Genomic DNA, 16,156 nt, shown 5'->3' with positions numbered 1-16,156 from the left:
ATGAAGGTGGCTGTGGTGAGTACCCCGGACCCCGCACGGGCTGCTCCCCCGGGGAAGAGGCAGCAGCACCATGCCCTCTCCCAGCGGGTTTCTGCCGCCCGCTCATCTGGGTCAAAGGTCTCCCTCCTTCCTGTCGTGGTCTAGCTGGGGCAAGGGTCGTCGGCCCAACCCCTGGGCTCCCTGCGGACCCAGGTCTTGAGAAGGAGATGCCGGGTAGGGGTGCTGCCAGAGCCGTGCATCACTGGGGAAGCAGGCATCCTCGGCATCCACCCTGCAGATAAGGACACCAGGAGCCTGGAGCACCCACGCGCCTGTGCTGGGAGGGGCTGTGCCCTGGGGCGCCCACTGCGTCTGACAGCCTCGTACCCCCTTGGGGATGTCCTCCCTCCCTCACGGGGCTGGCATTGTGGTGAAATGGGTTCACTCCCCCACCCAACCAGGACCCAGACCCTTCCCTGGTCTACCGGCCTGATATGGGGCCAGAGGCGGCCAAAGACAGGGGCAGCTTCCGAAACTACATGGTGAGCACCTGCGGCCGCCCCTAACTGCGCCCCTGGGAAGGGCAGCACCTGTCCCCTTGCACAGCTCCAGGGGCCACCCTGGGGATACCCCGTTCACGTCTCGCGGGGCCAGGCCTGGGATTGGGAGGCAGTGGCCCCCTGGGTGTGACGGGCAGGGGTTGGCGAGCCGCCTGGCTGACCTTCTGCCTTGCAGTCCGGCCCTCTCCTGGACCGTGTCTTCACCACCTACAAGCTTATGCACACGTGGCAGACCGTGGACTTCGTCAGGAGGAAGGTAGCTGGAAGACTCCCAACCCGAACCCCCCGAGGGCCGACGCTGGGGCTACGCTGACCTCTCCCTTACTGGCCCAGCATGCCCAGTTTGGGAGCTTCTCCTATAAGAGAATGACTGTCATGGAGGCTGTGGACATGCTGGATGCGCTGGTGGACGAGTCGGACCCCGACGTGGACTTCCCCAACTCCTTCCACGCCTTCCAGACGGCCGAGGGCATCCGGAAGGCCCATCCCGACAAGGGTGTGCTCCCCACCCGCCCCGGCTGGTGGTGGGGGAGGGTGGAGGTCCGGCCCTCTCCCAGCAGGCCCTGCCCCCCACCCCAGCCCCAAGGCTGTCCCTCTGCCCTGGCCCCTGCACCCCCTCTAGCCTGCCCTGCCCCTCTCTCTCCCCCAGACTGGTTCCACCTCGCCGGGCTCCTGCATGACCTGGGGAAGGTCCTGGCTCTGGCAGGGGAGCCCCAGGTGAGGAGAGGGGTGGAGGGGGTGGGCAGGGCGGGGCCCAGGGCAGCCTCGGCTCTGGGCTCTGCTCTGGACACCTACTTGGTGGGCAGGCCAGTCAGGCCCACCCACCGTTGCCTGTCCCTCCCCAGTGGGCAGTCGTTGGAGACACCTTCCCAGTTGGCTGCCGTCCCCAAAGCTCTGTGCTTTTCTGGGACTCTACCTTCCAGGACAACCCTGACCTCCAGGACCCTCTGTACAGGTATGCTTCCCTCGCCATTGGCCCTCCCCTCTGCAGGGTGTTTCTGAGCCCCCCTCACCCTCTGTCTCTCCCTGCAGCACAGAGCTTGGCATGTACCAGCCCCACTGTGGGCTCGAGAACGTCCTCATGTCCTGGGGCCATGACGGTGAGGCCAGTTAGAGACAGCAACAGTGGGGACTGCGGTGGGGGCCACGCCTCTGGGTGCCTGGTGGTGACACCCTCTCTCCCCCAGAGTACATGTACCAGATGATGAAGTTCAACAAATTCTCCCTCCCACTGGAGGTAGGTGTGGGGGAGGAGCCAAACCAAGAACCCCGCCCAGCCTAGCCCAGTCCAGCCCAGCCTGGCCCAGCCTAGTCCAGTTCACCCCAGTCCAGCCCAGCCCGGCCCAGCCTAGTCCAGGTCACCCCAGCGCAGCCCAGCCCAGCCCCGCCTGGAGCGTGGGGTGCGGCTCCTCCTGCCCCAGGCCTTCTACATCGTCCGGTTCCACTCCTTCTACCCGTGGCATACGGGCGGCGACTACCAGCAGCTGTGCGACGAGCAGGACTTGGCCATGCTGCCCTGGGTGCAGGAGTTCAAGTATGCTCGCGCCCGTGGGGGGGGGCGGGGCAGGGGGCCCGGGGCTTCACGAGGCGCTGTCCCTCTGCGCTGCAGCAAGTTCGATCTCTACACCAAGAGCTCCGACCTGCCCGATGTGGACAAGCTGCGGCCCTACTACCAGGGGCTCATCGACAAGTACTGCCCCGGTGTCCTCCACTGGTGACCGGCCTGCCCACCCTGCCCACACCCAGCTGGGTGCCCTGGGGTGACAGCCACTGTCAGGCACAGTGACGACCCACCCTGGCCTTTCTAGGGGACCCCACATACCCACCTGCATTCCCTGCCCCGTTGGCCCCTCTCCCCGGTTGCAATAAAGACTTTGAAGCAGCTCGTGAGTCTGACCCGCAAACCCTCACTGAGACCGAGGCGTGTCGTGGCAGGGCAGTCACTTGGGGGGGCGGGGGCGGGACAGGCAAGTCCGCGATCTCGTGGACACGCGTGCCCGGCCATTTCTGCCGCCGTAAGCATCTTGCTCGTCCTCCAGCTCTGGCGTCAGAACCTGGGGTCACCCTGCCCACCTCCACATTCTGAAAACAGCCACTGAGTCCTCTGGGCTCAGTCCCCTTAAAGATGACAATACAAAATCCCTGATAGCTAGAAGAACGCACTACAGGAAACATCACGATAAATGCTCAGGTTAACTGCCATGAACACGACCCACGAAAACACGCCAAGAAACCCTCCGTGGGCCCCAGGGTGCAGCCCTCACCTTGGCCGACAATCACCTTCTTTTCCTTGTGGTTTCGTCCCCCAAGTGTGCACCCCTCATGCTGCAGTTCAGCGTCAGCCTTCCCTCTACTAGCGGTTTATTCCTTGGAAGAAAGTGGCTCATGTGTCTAGGGACTTCCTGTTGGGATTTGCTGGTTGCGTCCCCATGGTATCTATCAGTATACTTTCCTCGGTCTTTCTTGCTAACTGGTAAATAAATTTAGAGGCTTAGTCAGATTCAGGTTTGACTTGTTGAGGGCAGGGGTGCCCTAGAGGCGGGGGCTGTGCTTTATCAGGAAGCCCCGCTGTTTCCCGTGTTGTCAGAAGCTGCTGTGCGGCAGTTCAGGTCTAAGAACACCCTCCACCGGATAGAGTGAGGACAGCAAGGCTCCAGTTGCACCCTCACTCACCTGGTAGAGCCCCCAGTGAAGAGCAGCTCCCCTGGTGCTGTCTGGTTCCTGTTTATGGAGGAAAGGGAAGTAAATGCTCCCGTCTCTCTCTTAATTTACCGTTCTGCAAGAGCTGGTCCCCTAGCACCCTTCAAACATGATCAAGTTGTCTGTTTTTGAATCAAGAACGCGTAGATTTCAGCATATTTGCGCCTCAGTGAGTTATTCTTACTGGTGCTCAGACAGGGTTGGGGAGGGTCTTTCCTGTGGGCCCCTGGCTGCTTCTGACCATTGCAAGGGTCTCTGGGATGTCTTGCCGCGTCTGGTGTAACAAGACGCCCGACTGTTTCCTGTGTCTGCTGTAACAAATTATCACAAGCTCGGTGACTTAAAACAACAGAAGTTTATTCTCTCAAGTGCTGGAAGGAAGCCAGAAGCCTGAGATCAATGTGTCAGCAGTGCCCCCGCCGGAGGCTCCGGGAAGATCCAGCCTCAGGTGACACCAGCGCACCCTGGCTGGTGGATGGCTGTCTCTTCTCTGTCTTCACGCAGCTCCGTTTCGGTGTGTCTGTCTCCCTCTGCCCCTCTTATAAAGACACCTGTGATGGTATTTAGTGCCCACCCAGACTATCCAGGATGACCTCCTCATCTCAATGTCCATAATTATATCTGCAAGATGCTTTTTCCAAGTAAGGTTACACTCACAAGTTCCAGGGATCGGATGTGGACATCTTTGGGGGCCATTTTCCAGTTTACCACAGAGGCTGCCCTAGACGTAGAATTGGCCCTTTCTCCAAGGAGCCTTGATTTTGCTGAGTGGGAGGTGGTATTACAAATCCACGTGCTGGGGCTGAAGACCCAGTCACTTCTTGAATGTCCACTGGTTGTAGCCACGAAAGGTGGCACTGCCCGCTGCCCCCCCTGCCTTGTCCAGGCTGCTGCATGGTCAGACCCTCCCGTTCCGCTCAAACCCCACCCAGGCCCTCCCTGTGTACCCCAGCCCCTCTGTGCGCTGGTGTCAGGAGAGGACGGGCTCGAGTACGTCAAGAGGCTTTGCCCAAGCTCTCCTCCACTCGCTGTGCTTCCTTCTGGAGAATTCCTGCCTGCCCTGGGCTCCCTCGCACCGTCCCTGGGCAGCCTTCCCAGCCGCGGCCCCCTCTCAGCCTTTGAGCTCAGGCAGGGCAGGTGCAGGGTGCCAAGGGGGTCCCTCCCTAGAGTTGCTTGTGGGGTGCAGGGGGCTCTGAGCCTAGACTGGGTGTGGGCAACGGGGCCTCTCAGCCTTCCTGGGAGCAGGGAAGAGGCTGGGGTGGGGAAGAGAAGCATGAGCCCCAGAGCTGGGCAGGGGGATGTTGGACAGATGCCCCTCTGGGACCTGAAACCCCCCGGGGGAGCCTCCTCAGTGCAGAGCAGGAGTGGCCACCTTTGCCCCTGCTCCTGGGTCCCCAGGCCTCTCTGTGGCCCTGCAGACCCTCACCTGGCCATCTCCAAAAAGGCCCCAGCGTGGGGGAAGGGCAGCGGGGGCCAGGGCTCCCGTATTTCTGTCTACCAGGGCCCCGCTGGGAGCCTCAGGGCACTGGGGCAGCTGAGGAGCCCGCAGAGAGGAGGAGGGGCTTGGCCTTCCCTCCAGCCTGCTCTGCTTTCTGTCACCGGACCGCTGCCTCACTGCACCCGCCCCTCCTGCAGCCCGCCGACTCCCACGGCCTGGGTCAGGCCTTCCAGCACCCTTCTAACTAGCCACGTAGCGGCTGATTATGGCCTTGTTACTCTGGCCAGGCCGAGGGGACTGTGACCATAGAGGAAGGTGGCTGCTTCCAAGGGCACTGATGGCCTAAGAAAATACAACAGTAAGTTCAAACCCCTACATTTCAGGCTCAAGCCTGGACTGAAAGAGAAACAGTCTGTGGCTATACCCAGACCGCAGCCCTTAGGGCTTGGCAGGCAGCTGCCTGGCGGCCCCCGAAACTCTAGGCTGTCAGGGGCCTGTGAGGTCACTGCTATTTTCACCCAGAGACGTCATTGCCTTTTCACTGAGCCCACATTCCCATGGTGACAGAATGTCACAACGGGGGCAACGGTCGTGGCCCTGTCCGTCTAGTCCTCACTCTTGCAGTTTAAAAAAAGGTAAGTTTTACTTAAGAATATCTTTTTTTATCTTTTGGGCGGCGCCATGTGGCTTGCGGGATCTTAGTTCCCCAACCAGGGATTGAACCCAGGCCCTCGGCAGTGAAAATGCTGAGTCCTAACCACTGGACGGCCAGGGAATTCCCAAGAATGTCTTTGATGAAGTAGTAAAAGCTATTGATACTGTTAAGTCTCCCCCTTGAGTGCAGCTCTTTTTTAAGCTGGGGGGGGGACAGGAAGTTCTGTGCGGGCAACAGCAGGACGGCTGCCTAGGGAGAGCGGGTGTGGCCCCAGCTGCCAGCTCAGCGGGTCAGTCTTACTCGGGAGAACAACTGACAAACACACCCGAGTCACTCAGCCTTGGGGATTTGGTGATCATTTCCTCAAAAATGGACAAACTGAGGGCTTCCCTGGTGGCGCAGTGGTTAAGAATCCACCTGCCAACGCGGGGGACATGGGTTCGAGCCCTGGTCCGGGAAGATCCCACATGCTGTGGAGCAACTAAGCCCGTGAGCCACAACTACTGAAGCCCGCGTGCCGCACTGAAGAGTAGCCCCCGCTTGCCGCAACTAGAGAAAGCCCCCGCGCAACAATGAAGACCCAACACAGCCAAAAATAAATAAGTAAATAAATTATTTATTGTTTAAAAAAATGGACAAAGGAAAACGATGACAGCATTTATTGCCAATGATAACATTTAGCTTTCAAGAAACAATTGGGATTTGGAGAAACTTGTGTCCACCACCGTGAACTTGACAGCTTCCTCATACTTAAAGATTTGTCTGATAAGGTGGATGGTGAAATTAATGAGTGTGATTTTTTTAGACTGTACGATGGAATGTGTCAACATCTGGAAGATTTGCATAACTCACTGAGCCAAGATTTTCCAAATGACCAATATGTGACCCACCAAAATCACACCTGAGTAAAAATATCCATTCAGAGTGCAAGAGGCACACATGGATTTTCACGTGGGAGAGGACAGAAAGCTCACTGGTAAGGTTTCAGATTCCAAATTGCAATAACCCCCAAGAAACTACCACTCGCACCCCATGACCCCAAATCAGCGGTCTGATGGAATGGTGAGCCCCCAGTCGAAGCTCTAGCCATGGTGCCAGCTTGGAGACGGCGCCGCTGGGAGTCGGGCTGTGGAAAATGCCCTGTGTCTGGGAGCCATCTGGTGCACGTGGCTCTCACTCCTGCACCCGCGACACCTGGAGAAGCGCTGATGCCTGCCCCAGTGACCGGGTGATGCTGCATGTGGAATGCACTTCTCAAGGAAGCAGTGCTTCCTCCCACAGACAGCCCTCTGAGCTGGGCAAGGCCAGCCACGTGGCCCTTCTGAGCACCTCGGCAGCAGAATGAGCAGAAGGCTGAGGGGCGTGACCAGGGCTGACCTCCACTGGGAAAGGGCTGCTGGTGCAGGGCTGAGAGGCCAGGAGGACTGGGAACAAGCTCCTGGAGACCCATAGAGGTGCAGTGCTGAGTCCAGCAGCCAGCTTAGTGGAAGACGGCAGCGCCCTCTGCAGACGGGCCCGAGGGCTCAGCTGCCTCAAGACGGTGGGCGTGGAGGCCCGACCAGCCCTGCCTCGTGATTGTTGCAGGACCAAGCACAAGCCGTGTTTTTTCCTTGCTGTCCTTCAAACATCTTCTGGAGGCTACCTTCACCGTTCAATGAGATGTGAGATGTAGAATTTCGAGATGCGACTGTACTGAGCTCATGGGTGGGTGTCCAACTGGAGCCTGGAAGTGATGTGGGTGCCTCCCCACCTGGCATGAGCGAGGGGTTTCGAGTGAGATGTAGAGTGGCTGCCTTGCGTTAGTGGAACGTTGTGTGGGTGTGGGGAGGGAGTGTGAATCAGAAAGATGGACTCATCAGGGGCCTGGGTACCCAAGCGGGTGGGTGTCGGAACTCTTCCTGTGGACAGAGGCTCTGCCTTTCCACGAGTCTGGGTGGGAGGCTGGGCTGCACTTCCTCTCCCACCTTTCCTTTTGGAAGCCAAGAAGGGGAGAAACTTGGTGCTCGCCCAGGAGCCATGGGGCCCACATCCCAGCCCCACTGGACTCCGGAGTCAGCCCTGGGACCCGGCACTGTGTGTCCTCACCAGGCCAGGCTATGGTAAGGTTTTGCCTCTGGTCAATCTCAGTAAGTTTACTCTTGGTAAAGGGAAGTTCACGTGAATTACTGGCTCATTGCATTTGTATGTTTATTCATTTATGGGGTTTTTTTGAAGCTTGGGAAGATTGTGTTGCGTCAGATGACTGAACAGTTAGAAAATAAATTAAATTTATAAAGCACTTAGAATATTTTAGGCATTTAAAATTTATAAATGGAACCCTTCAGAGTTGTTGCTAAAACCTGCTAGAGTTAGATAGAAGAGAGAAAATGAAAGTACATGGATTGGGAGACTCACTACTGTTAAGAAGACAATACAGTTAACCCTCGAACAACTCCGGCTTGAGCTGCACGGTCCACTGGTATGTGGATTTTTTTTCACTAAATACATATTACAGCACCACATGACCCTCGGTAGGTTGAACCTGTGGATTTGGAACCTCGGATATGGACGGCAAACTGTGAGGTTATCCTCGGATTTTCAATTGGTTAGTGTTGGTGTTCCTAACCTCAGCGCTGTTTAAGGGTCAAACTACTATCAAAGTGATCTACAGATTCTGTGCAATCTCTATCAAAATTCCAATGGCACTTTTTGTTTTTGCAGAAATAAAAACATCCATTCTAAAATTTCAAGGGATCCCAAATAGCAAAAAAATCTTGAAAAACAATAAAGCTGAAGGACTCACACTTCCCAATTTCAAAACTCACTATAAACCTACAGTAATCAAAACAGTGTGAGGGAGTCCCCTGGCAGTCCAGTGGTTAAAACTCCACAATTCCACGGCAGGGGGAGTGGCTTTGATCCCTGATCTGGGAATAATGATCCAGCACACCACATGGCGAGGCCAAAAAAGAAAAGGGGTGGGGGCCAAAGGACTTGGATAGACAGTTCTCCAAAGGAGATATACAAATGGCCAATAAGCACATGAAAATATGCTCAACGTCATTAGCCATTGGGCAAATGCAAATCAAAACCACTTTGAGGGCTTCCCTGGTGGTGCAGTGGTTAAGAATCCACCTGCCAATGCAGGAGACACGGGTTCGAGCCCTGGTCCAGGAAGATCCCACGTGCCGTGGAGCAACTAAGCCCGTGCACCACAACTACTGAGCCTGCGTTATACAGCCCGTGAGCCACAACTACTGAGCCCATGTGCCACAGCTACTGAAGCCCACGCGCCTACAGCCCGCACTCGGCAACAAGAGAGGCCACCGCAACGAGAAGCCCGTGCACCACAACGAAGAGTAGCCCCCGCTCGCCGCAACTAGAGAAAGCCCGCACGCAGCAACGAAGACTCAACGCAGCCAAAAATAAAGAAGACAAAACAAAACAAAAACAAATCACTTTGAGATACTATTTCTTACCCATGAGGACGGCTTTTATCAAAAACGGGAAAATAACAAGTGTTAGTGAGGATGTGGAGAAACGGGAACCTTGGTACACTGCCAGAGGGAACGTAAAATTTAAAAGATGCAGCCGCTGTGATGAAGGCTGGTGGCTCCCCAAAAAGTTAACCATAAAACTGCCACGCGATCCTGCAATTCTACTTCTAGGTATACACCCAAAAGAGCTGAAAGCAGGGACTCAAACAGATACTTGTGCACCCACGTTCACAGCAACATTATTCACAACAGCCGAAATGTGAGAATAACCCAAATGTCTAGTGATGGATCAATGGACAAAATGTGGCATAAACATACAATGGAATATTATTCAGCCATAAAAAGGAATGAAGTTCTGACACAGGCTACTGCACAGATATACCTTGAAAATATTATGCTACGTGAAAGAAGCCAGACATATAAGGGCACAAATTGTATGACTCTATTTACATGGTGTCCAGAATAGCTAACTCCACGAAGACAAAAAGTAGATCAGTGGTTGCTGAGGTCATGGGAAGGAGGGGTTGGAAGACGCCAGCTAGGCAGAACAGGGTTCCTTCTTGAGATGATTAAAAGGTTTTAAAATTGACTGTGGTGATTGATGCACAAGTCGGAATCTACTGAAAGCCACTGAACTGTGTCCTTGAAGTGGGTGAGTTGTATGGCACGTGAATTACATCTCAAAGCTGTTATGGAAAACAAAACACCTCCCCCACCCCACTCCAACAGACATTCATACACTGAGCTTAAAAGCCTAAAGAACAGATTTTTAAATTTTAAATATATTACAGTTTAAATATATATATAGTTGAAACTGTTATATTACAGCTGTCCCTCCGTATCCAAGGGGGATTGGTTCCAGGAATCCCCCCAGATACCAAAATCCACGGATGCTCAATTCCCTTACATAAAATGGTGTAGTGTTTGCGTAAACTTACACACATCCTCCATACACTCTAAATAGTCTCTAGATTACTTATAATACCTAATACAAGGGAAATGCTATGTAAATAGTTGTTGATTGTGCAGCCAATTCAAGTTTTGTGTTCTGGAACTTTCCGGAATTTTTTTCGATTATTTTCAACCCGAGGGTGGTTGAGTCCGTGGATGCGGAAGTTGAGGATACAGAGGGCCAACTGTACTGTCTTTGTTTTGTTTTGTTTTCTTTATTGCTTTCTATTCCGTTGATTTTTGCTCGTTTTAAAAAATATTCATTTATGGCTCTGTCGGGTCTTAGTTGCGGCATGCGGGATCTTTTGCCATGGCGTGCAGGCTCTCTAGTTGCAGTGTGCGGGCTTAGTTGCCCTGTGGCATGTGGGATCTTAGTGTCCGGACCAGGGGTTGAACCTGAACCCCCTGCGTTGGAAGGCGGATTCTCAACTATCTGACCACCAGGGAAGTCCGTGGGCTGTTATGTACCGTCTTAAGCCAAAGGTCAACTTACAGGTCATTTAATTGTGTCTAGGAGCATCCGAAGGCTCAGGTCACAGGTCCCCTTGAGCCATGTGTGACAGTGGGCACGGGCTGAGCGTGGAGCACTGTCTACCTGGGTCAGTCGGGGGGGCTCAGTGACTTGGGGGGAGGGGTTGGGCACACTGGGGGGCTCTCCAGGGGTCTGTGAGGTGAGAGGATGAGGGGTAGGGGCTGAGGGCAGAGCCAGACACAGGGGAGGCAGTGACTTCCTGATTGACAACCGATCTCCAAACCAAAACCTGGACAGTGCCTTCATCTGCTGCTCCCAGGAAGTGGTCAGAACACAGGTGGTCATACGCATCCTCCCTCTTCCGCCCCCGGTCCAGGGCCTGTTCCTCCTTGCTCTCCCAACCCACGCCCCATTCCGCTGTCACGGGCCTGACGAGTTCCCTCCCTCATGTCTCCTCCACCCCTGCCTAGGCAAGGGCCAGTGTGCTGACCCTTCAGTTCTGCCCTGAGATGAGGAAGCAGGAGAGTGGGAAGGGGCTGCGTTCTGGTGAATTCTCCAGTCCTCAAGATGGTTTCAGGCCCCCACATTCCAGCACCAACCTCGCGGCCTTGACATGTAGAGCTGACAGGCCGGCCAGGCTGTGCGGCACTGAGGCTCAGGGCCTCAGGCAGCACCAGCTCACACGCTTGCGTCCATTTTATAAACGAGAATGTTGAGGACTGCACAGCAAAGGCACCCAGGAAGACTGGTCAGCGATCAGCCAGACAGTATCTGGCCCGTGTCCACTGTCAAGGGCAGGGACGGCCCACTGCCCTCAGGCTCCCCAGTGGGAAGGAAATGGCAGGCGCAGGATCAAACACGAACTGCCTTTATTCGTTCACGGATCCAAATGACAGGACAGGCTGCTGTGGAGGTGACCTCAGGGTCGTCTTTCCTCCTCTCCCACAGCAGGGCAGCCTCATCCCTTCCTATGCAGGAGCTCGCGTCAGCGGCATCAGGCTCGGACCCCTACGGTGGGAGCAAAAGGGAAGGACCTCCCACAGCCCTGATTACAATGTCCTGGGAAGGACCCTGGGTCAAGTCACACACGGGCCTCCTGGGCCATCCATCAGGCCAGAGAATGCCCTGGGATGGGACGTGGTTAGCGTGGGTGGACGAATGGGCCCTCGAAGCAAAAGGGCAGCCAGCGCCTGCCCCACAGGGCAGCACCCCAACCTGCGTCTGCGTGGCAGCTGGCTAAGGCACGGTGGCTGGGCCACACCCTGATGCAGAAGGCCAGAGACGAGCCGGGACCCTGACCCTCTCCGGACGTGTGGCTGACAGAATGGGCCTACTTTTTCCGCCGAGGGGTCTGGGAACCGCTGCTTACGTCGGGGGCTGGGGAAGCTTGTTTGCTGGCGGCCACCGAGTCCTCTGGGGGGGCTGGCCTGTGCTTCTCCTCCTTGGCCCGAGGGGAGGACTGGGGGCCCAGTAGGGCCTGCATGACCCTAATGGCCCCCACGGTTCCGAGGAGCCCCCAGAGCAGGGCAGGGGCCTCCAGGGCAGACAGCTGTTTCCGCATCCAGCGCAGCGCCTGAGCCAGGGTACTGCTGGAGCTGCGGGCCCGGGGCGGGCTCTTGTCCTGGGGGGCGGGGGGGGTGGAGTAAGGCCTGGGCCCATTCCTGCCGCCCACCCCAGGCTGGGTGACGCCTTCCCACCTGAAGGCCAAACTGGCGGAGCAGCGTGTCCAGCGTCGGGTCCCCGAGGGACACGGACGGGAAAAATTCCTCCACCCACTGGCGTCGCCACCACCGGCTGCAACAGCACGGGGCACTCAGGCGGCGCCAGCGCGCAGGCCCCGCACCCCCGCCTGGCGCCCGGCCTTACCCCTGCTCCCCGGGCTTCGAGAACCAGTACTTGTAGCGCTGGGCTCGCACGTAAGTGGGCGGCTGCTTGTGGAAGGGGTACCTGGGCGCGTGGTTCTGGATGAGGCGGATCACTGCGAGGGGCGGGGAGCTCGCTCAGCCCGGGCCCTCCCCGCGGCCCCGCCCCCCAGCCCCCCCAGGCCCCGCCCCTCCCGGCGACACCTCCAGCAGCCCTGCCCCCGCAGGTCCCCCCAGACCTCCCTATAGGTTCCGCCCCACGGCCCAGCCTCACCTGGCTCTTTGCCCTGCAGCAGGCGGAGGACCAGGCTTGTGAACCAGGGACTGTGCGTGTGCGGGCCCAGGGCCGCGAACCACATCTGCCAATCGAGGCGCGGCTGGTGGGGCACCACAATGGGGGGCGCCCGGCTCACGTTACCCGGCTTGTACATGAACTCGATTTCCTGCTGGGCAGAGTGAGGTTTAGCATTGTCAGCAGGACCTGGTTCCCGGCTCTTCCCCGCAACGCCACGCCAGTGGGCTCCCCAGCCCTGTGGAGCCCGCCAGGTGCCCCAGACAGGGGCCCCAGGGAGCTCTCACCGTCCAGTGGTGCCCGTCATAGCTGCCCTCGAGCACCACCTCGGGCCGTCCACCCAGACCAGTCATCCGGCGGAAGAGGCCATAGGAGTGGGCCAGCTGCAGGTGCTCCACGGTGCCAAACAGGCGGTGGGCCCCAGTCCAGAGGCGCCCATGGGTCGAGGGCTCCATGTAGGAGTACGGCACCTAGACACAGGTAGGCAGAGGCTCAGCAATGACCTTCCAGCCCTCTCCCGACCCCCTACCCCGGCCGCAAGGGACTACTCACCAGGCTGATCGTGAACAGGGCCACCGTGGCAGTGCCGAAGATGGACAGCTGGACTGCAGCACAGAATTTCTGCAGCCACCCTCGCACTTGGGTCCACCTGGGGGGCAGGGGACAGAAGCGCAGTCAGGCCTGCTCTGCACAGCCCTACCCCACCCCCTTAGACCATGTACCTCCAGAGGGCGGTCAGCAGTTCCCAGGCAAGGGAGGCTGCACCCAGCCACATGGTGGGTAGGGTCACCATCTTCAGCCACTGGGAGAACTGGTGGAAGGTGAAGGCTGTGGAAGGAAGGGGGCGTGAGGAGGGATGGGAGAACTGGTGGAAGGCGAAGGCTGTGGAAGGAAGGAAGGGGGCATGAGGAGGGATGGCCCAGCCTCTGCCCTCTGAGCCCCTAGCTGGCACTCACTGGTCTTGGAGTGAACAGTGCGCTGCTTCCAGTCCACCTCCAGGCCAAAGCAGTGCACCACGCCGCAGGCCAGCAGCCCATAGACGGCCAGCTCCAGCAGCAGGGCCAGCAGGGCCTTGGGCCAGGCTGCAGGGCAAGGAGGTCATGGGTCGGTCGGGAACAGGGCTGGAGGGTCTACGGCCAGGGGGCTGGGGCGGAGCTAGAGCAGGGTCACTTGCGGGGGGCTGGCAGGCAGCAGGGGTGAGGATGGCTGTCTGTCTGGGACAAGCTGACACTCACAGGTGGGCGTCTTCTTGCGGCGGCTGTTGCCAGACGCGGCGGCCAGGTGTGCATCATCCAGGAGGGCAGTGGTGAGCACCAGCGTGAGCAAGTTGAAGAAGTTGTAATTGCCAGTGACGATAATCAAGACTTGCAGCAAGACCTGGGGAGGGGCTGGACTCAGAGCTTGCAGGCGCCGCCCCCTTCCCGGGCCCTTCAGAGCCTACTTCCAGGCCCCTCTGCACCATCCCCCCCGCCCCGCCCCACCTAGATCTCTCCTGCAGGCCCCTGTGCCCTCCTCGTCACCGCACGCAGACCTCTGTTTTCCCACTCCGCCTGTCCTCCCCCTGGGCTCACAACTTCCACGGCTCCCCACCACCACCTGGAGAAAACCCGAGCTCGGCACGCCTCGTGCGGTGGCCCTTCCCCACCTTCCCCTGCTGACCCAAGATGGACATCCTCCAGCGAGGCTGCAGCCCCGCCCCACAGGCATACCCTCAACCTCAGGCTGACTCGCTCCTCTGCCCATGAGGCCTTTCTGACTGCTGGCAGCAGACACCCCATCCCCAGTGGGACCCTCTGGGCAGTGCAGAGGAAGGCCACGTCCTGCCTGGCTTCCTGACGGCTAAGGACCCCACTCACCTGGGAGTAGAAGGCAGCCAAGCGCAGGCGGCGAACTGGAGCGAAGAACAGAGGGGGCACTGCAATCTCGATGAGGAAAGTGGCCACCACGCCGAGCTTGTGCAGCCAGACGGGCAGATGGTGGGCAAACCAGGAGGCGGGCGTGGGCAAGCACTGAGTCTCGAAGTGGTAGGTGAGGGCTGCGGGTGACAGGCGGGTGGTCAGGGCTGGGCAGAGCCCCCAAGACTGCCCCACGTCCAGACAGGGACCTCACCGGTGAGCCCCCACCACGCGGGGCAACGGCTGGTCAGCTTGACCACACCCGAGGCAAACATGAGGCGAAAGAGCAGCCAGCGCACGAGCCAGAAGGGGAGGTCCTCGTGGGGCGGGACCCCTGCCAGCCTGCCCTGGGCCTGCTTGTGGCGCGGGGGCAGCCTCAGAGCCGCCACCAGCAAGGCCAGGAAGCCAGTCTCCAGCAGAAGGGAATCCCTGTGGGGAGAAAAAATAGCACAAAGGACCTCCTCCCCATCAAGGCTGCCCCCCTAAGGGGGTCCTCCCAGGAGAGACAAACACACCCCACCCCATCCCACCCACCCAGCCTCCTGCAGCCCCACACCCAATAGTCACTCACCACTGGAAATAAAGAAACACCTGGCCCACCTGCAGGGAGAAGGGCTGTCAGGGAACAGGGGGTGTGTCTGCAAAGGCAGGCAAGGCAGAGGCACGGGTGGGGTGGAGAGCGCACGGGCCTGGAGCGAGCTGGAGATAAGGGTCCCAGTGGTGCAGGGGGCAGCAGGCAGCCCTCACTTGCCTGGTAGGCAGACAGGTAGGCAGCCCAGAGCAGCAGGTAGACAAGGAGGTGGCGCAGCTGGTGCAGCAGCAGGGCTCCCAGGGCCAGCAGGGTGCCCAGCAGGCTCAGCAGCTCCAGGCCCTGTGCTGTGTCCAGCCCCAGTAGCGGAGTCTCCCACAGCAGCGTTGGGGTCTCCCACAGCTGCGGCCAGCGTCCCTTTCCCTGCGGCCGCAGTGTCCTCCGTGCAGGCAGGATGCCATCAGGGCCGTACAGGCCTGTGAGAGGGCATGTCAGGGCCAGGCACTGGACACTGCCCTCCAAGGCTTGACTCCTCCCACCAGTCAGGGCCTTCAGGCCCGCCTCCCCAGGTCAAGCCCTGCAGACCCCCGCCCCCCAAATCTAGGTCAGGACCTGCTGACTCTACCCACTCACAGGTCAAGGCCTGCTGACCCTCCAGACCCCCCCACCCAGGTCAGGCCCCAGGCCTACCCGACTCCCCCAGGTCAGGATCTTCCACCCGGCAGGGCCCTGTTCCCCCTTCCTCCACGCCAGAGCCTGTTCTCTTACCTGCCCACCAGGTCTGGGCCCACCCCCCTCAGGGCTCTGCCCCCCCGACCCAGGTCAGAACCCAGAACCCTACTGAAAATGGACCCTTGCACGCCTTCCCACTGCCCACACCCCCGCGGCCCGCAGGACACAAACCGCAGCCCCCTACCCCGTGCATCAAGGCCTGGACCTCACTCCCGCCCCCAGGCATTGGAGTGTCGGGTGGGGAGATGAGGGGTCACAGGGCGCGGGTTGGTGGGGGGGTCCGCCTTCGGCGCCCTCACCCGGGATCTGCATGTAGAGAGAAGCGAAGGCGAACATGAAGACGGCGGCCACGCCCTGGAGAAAGAGCTGCCGCGGGAGCCGGGAGCCAGCCATATCCGCTACGCTGCTGCGGGATGGACTGGATCCCAGGGTCCGGTCCAGTCCGCCCCGCCCCGCCCCGCCCCGCCCCGCCCCGCCCCGCCCAGCCGGCGGCAGCTGCAAGCCCCACCCCGCCCCACGCAGACGCAGGCCCCGTCCCCACGCATGCCCCGCCTCCGGGGCGTCCTGAGACCCTTCCGGCGCGATTCGGCAGCCTCACGTCAGAGATGTGCGCGC

The 16,156-nt window shown here is 59.0% G+C and overlaps 2 protein-coding genes across 3 annotated transcripts; one reads left to right on the top strand and one right to left on the bottom strand.

Annotated features, from left to right (window-relative positions):
- Window positions 1-2,257, top strand: MIOX (myo-inositol oxygenase). Its single transcript, XM_060306422.1, has 10 exons — window positions 1-15; window positions 441-521; window positions 715-795; window positions 873-1,035; window positions 1,189-1,256; window positions 1,385-1,494; window positions 1,572-1,639; window positions 1,727-1,776; window positions 1,961-2,073; window positions 2,149-2,257. Exons 1-10 carry the CDS (start codon window positions 1-3, stop codon window positions 2,255-2,257), a joined length of 858 nt encoding a protein of 285 aa, XP_060162405.1.
- Window positions 2,258-11,268: 9,011 nt separating this feature from the next.
- On the bottom strand, window positions 11,269-15,990 carry LMF2 (lipase maturation factor 2). Of its 2 annotated transcripts, none has more exons than XM_030855477.2 (14): window positions 15,841-15,990; window positions 15,032-15,285; window positions 14,852-14,880; window positions 14,495-14,709; window positions 14,242-14,420; window positions 13,621-13,762; window positions 13,342-13,467; window positions 13,108-13,213; window positions 12,938-13,034; window positions 12,673-12,855; window positions 12,368-12,539; window positions 12,098-12,209; window positions 11,929-12,025; window positions 11,269-11,852 (listed from the first exon to the last, which is right to left on the bottom strand). In XM_030855477.2, the coding sequence occupies exons 1-14, from the start codon at window positions 15,932-15,934 to the stop codon at window positions 11,562-11,564; spliced, it is 2,097 nt and encodes a 698-aa protein (XP_030711337.1). In that variant the 5' UTR covers window positions 15,935-15,990; the 3' UTR covers window positions 11,269-11,561. The 2 variants fall into 2 exon arrangements, with proteins under 2 accessions (XP_030711337.1, XP_030711338.1); XM_030855478.2 differs by having other exon boundaries at window positions 12,368-12,536.
- Between the last annotated feature and the right edge of the window lie 166 nt (window positions 15,991-16,156).

Source organism: Globicephala melas, chromosome 10 (assembly GCF_963455315.2).
Source record: "Globicephala melas chromosome 10, mGloMel1.2, whole genome shotgun sequence".
NCBI classification, from domain to species: Eukaryota; Metazoa; Chordata; class Mammalia; order Artiodactyla; family Delphinidae; genus Globicephala; species Globicephala melas.
Note: the sequence above shows the minus strand (reverse complement) of the source record. Positions and strands in the feature narration are given on the sequence as shown.

Coding starts and splice junctions, on each gene's coding strand:
- MIOX (XM_060306422.1), top strand. Junction 522..714: donor GCAGCTTCCGAAACTACATG/GTGAGCACCTGC, acceptor TCTGCCTTGCAG/TCCGGCCCTCTCCTGGACCG. Junction 796..872: donor TGGACTTCGTCAGGAGGAAG/GTAGCTGGAAGA, acceptor TTACTGGCCCAG/CATGCCCAGTTTGGGAGCTT.
- LMF2 (XM_030855477.2), bottom strand. CDS start 15,934: ATGGCTGGCTCCCGGCTCCCGCGGCAGCTCTTTCTCCAGGGCGTGGCC. Junction 13,214..13,341: donor CACTGTTCACTCCAAGACCA/GTGAGTGCCAGC, acceptor TTCCTTCCACAG/CCTTCACCTTCCACCAGTTC. Junction 13,035..13,107: donor CTGCTGACCGCCCTCTGGAG/GTACATGGTCTA, acceptor CCTGCCCCCCAG/GTGGACCCAAGTGCGAGGGT.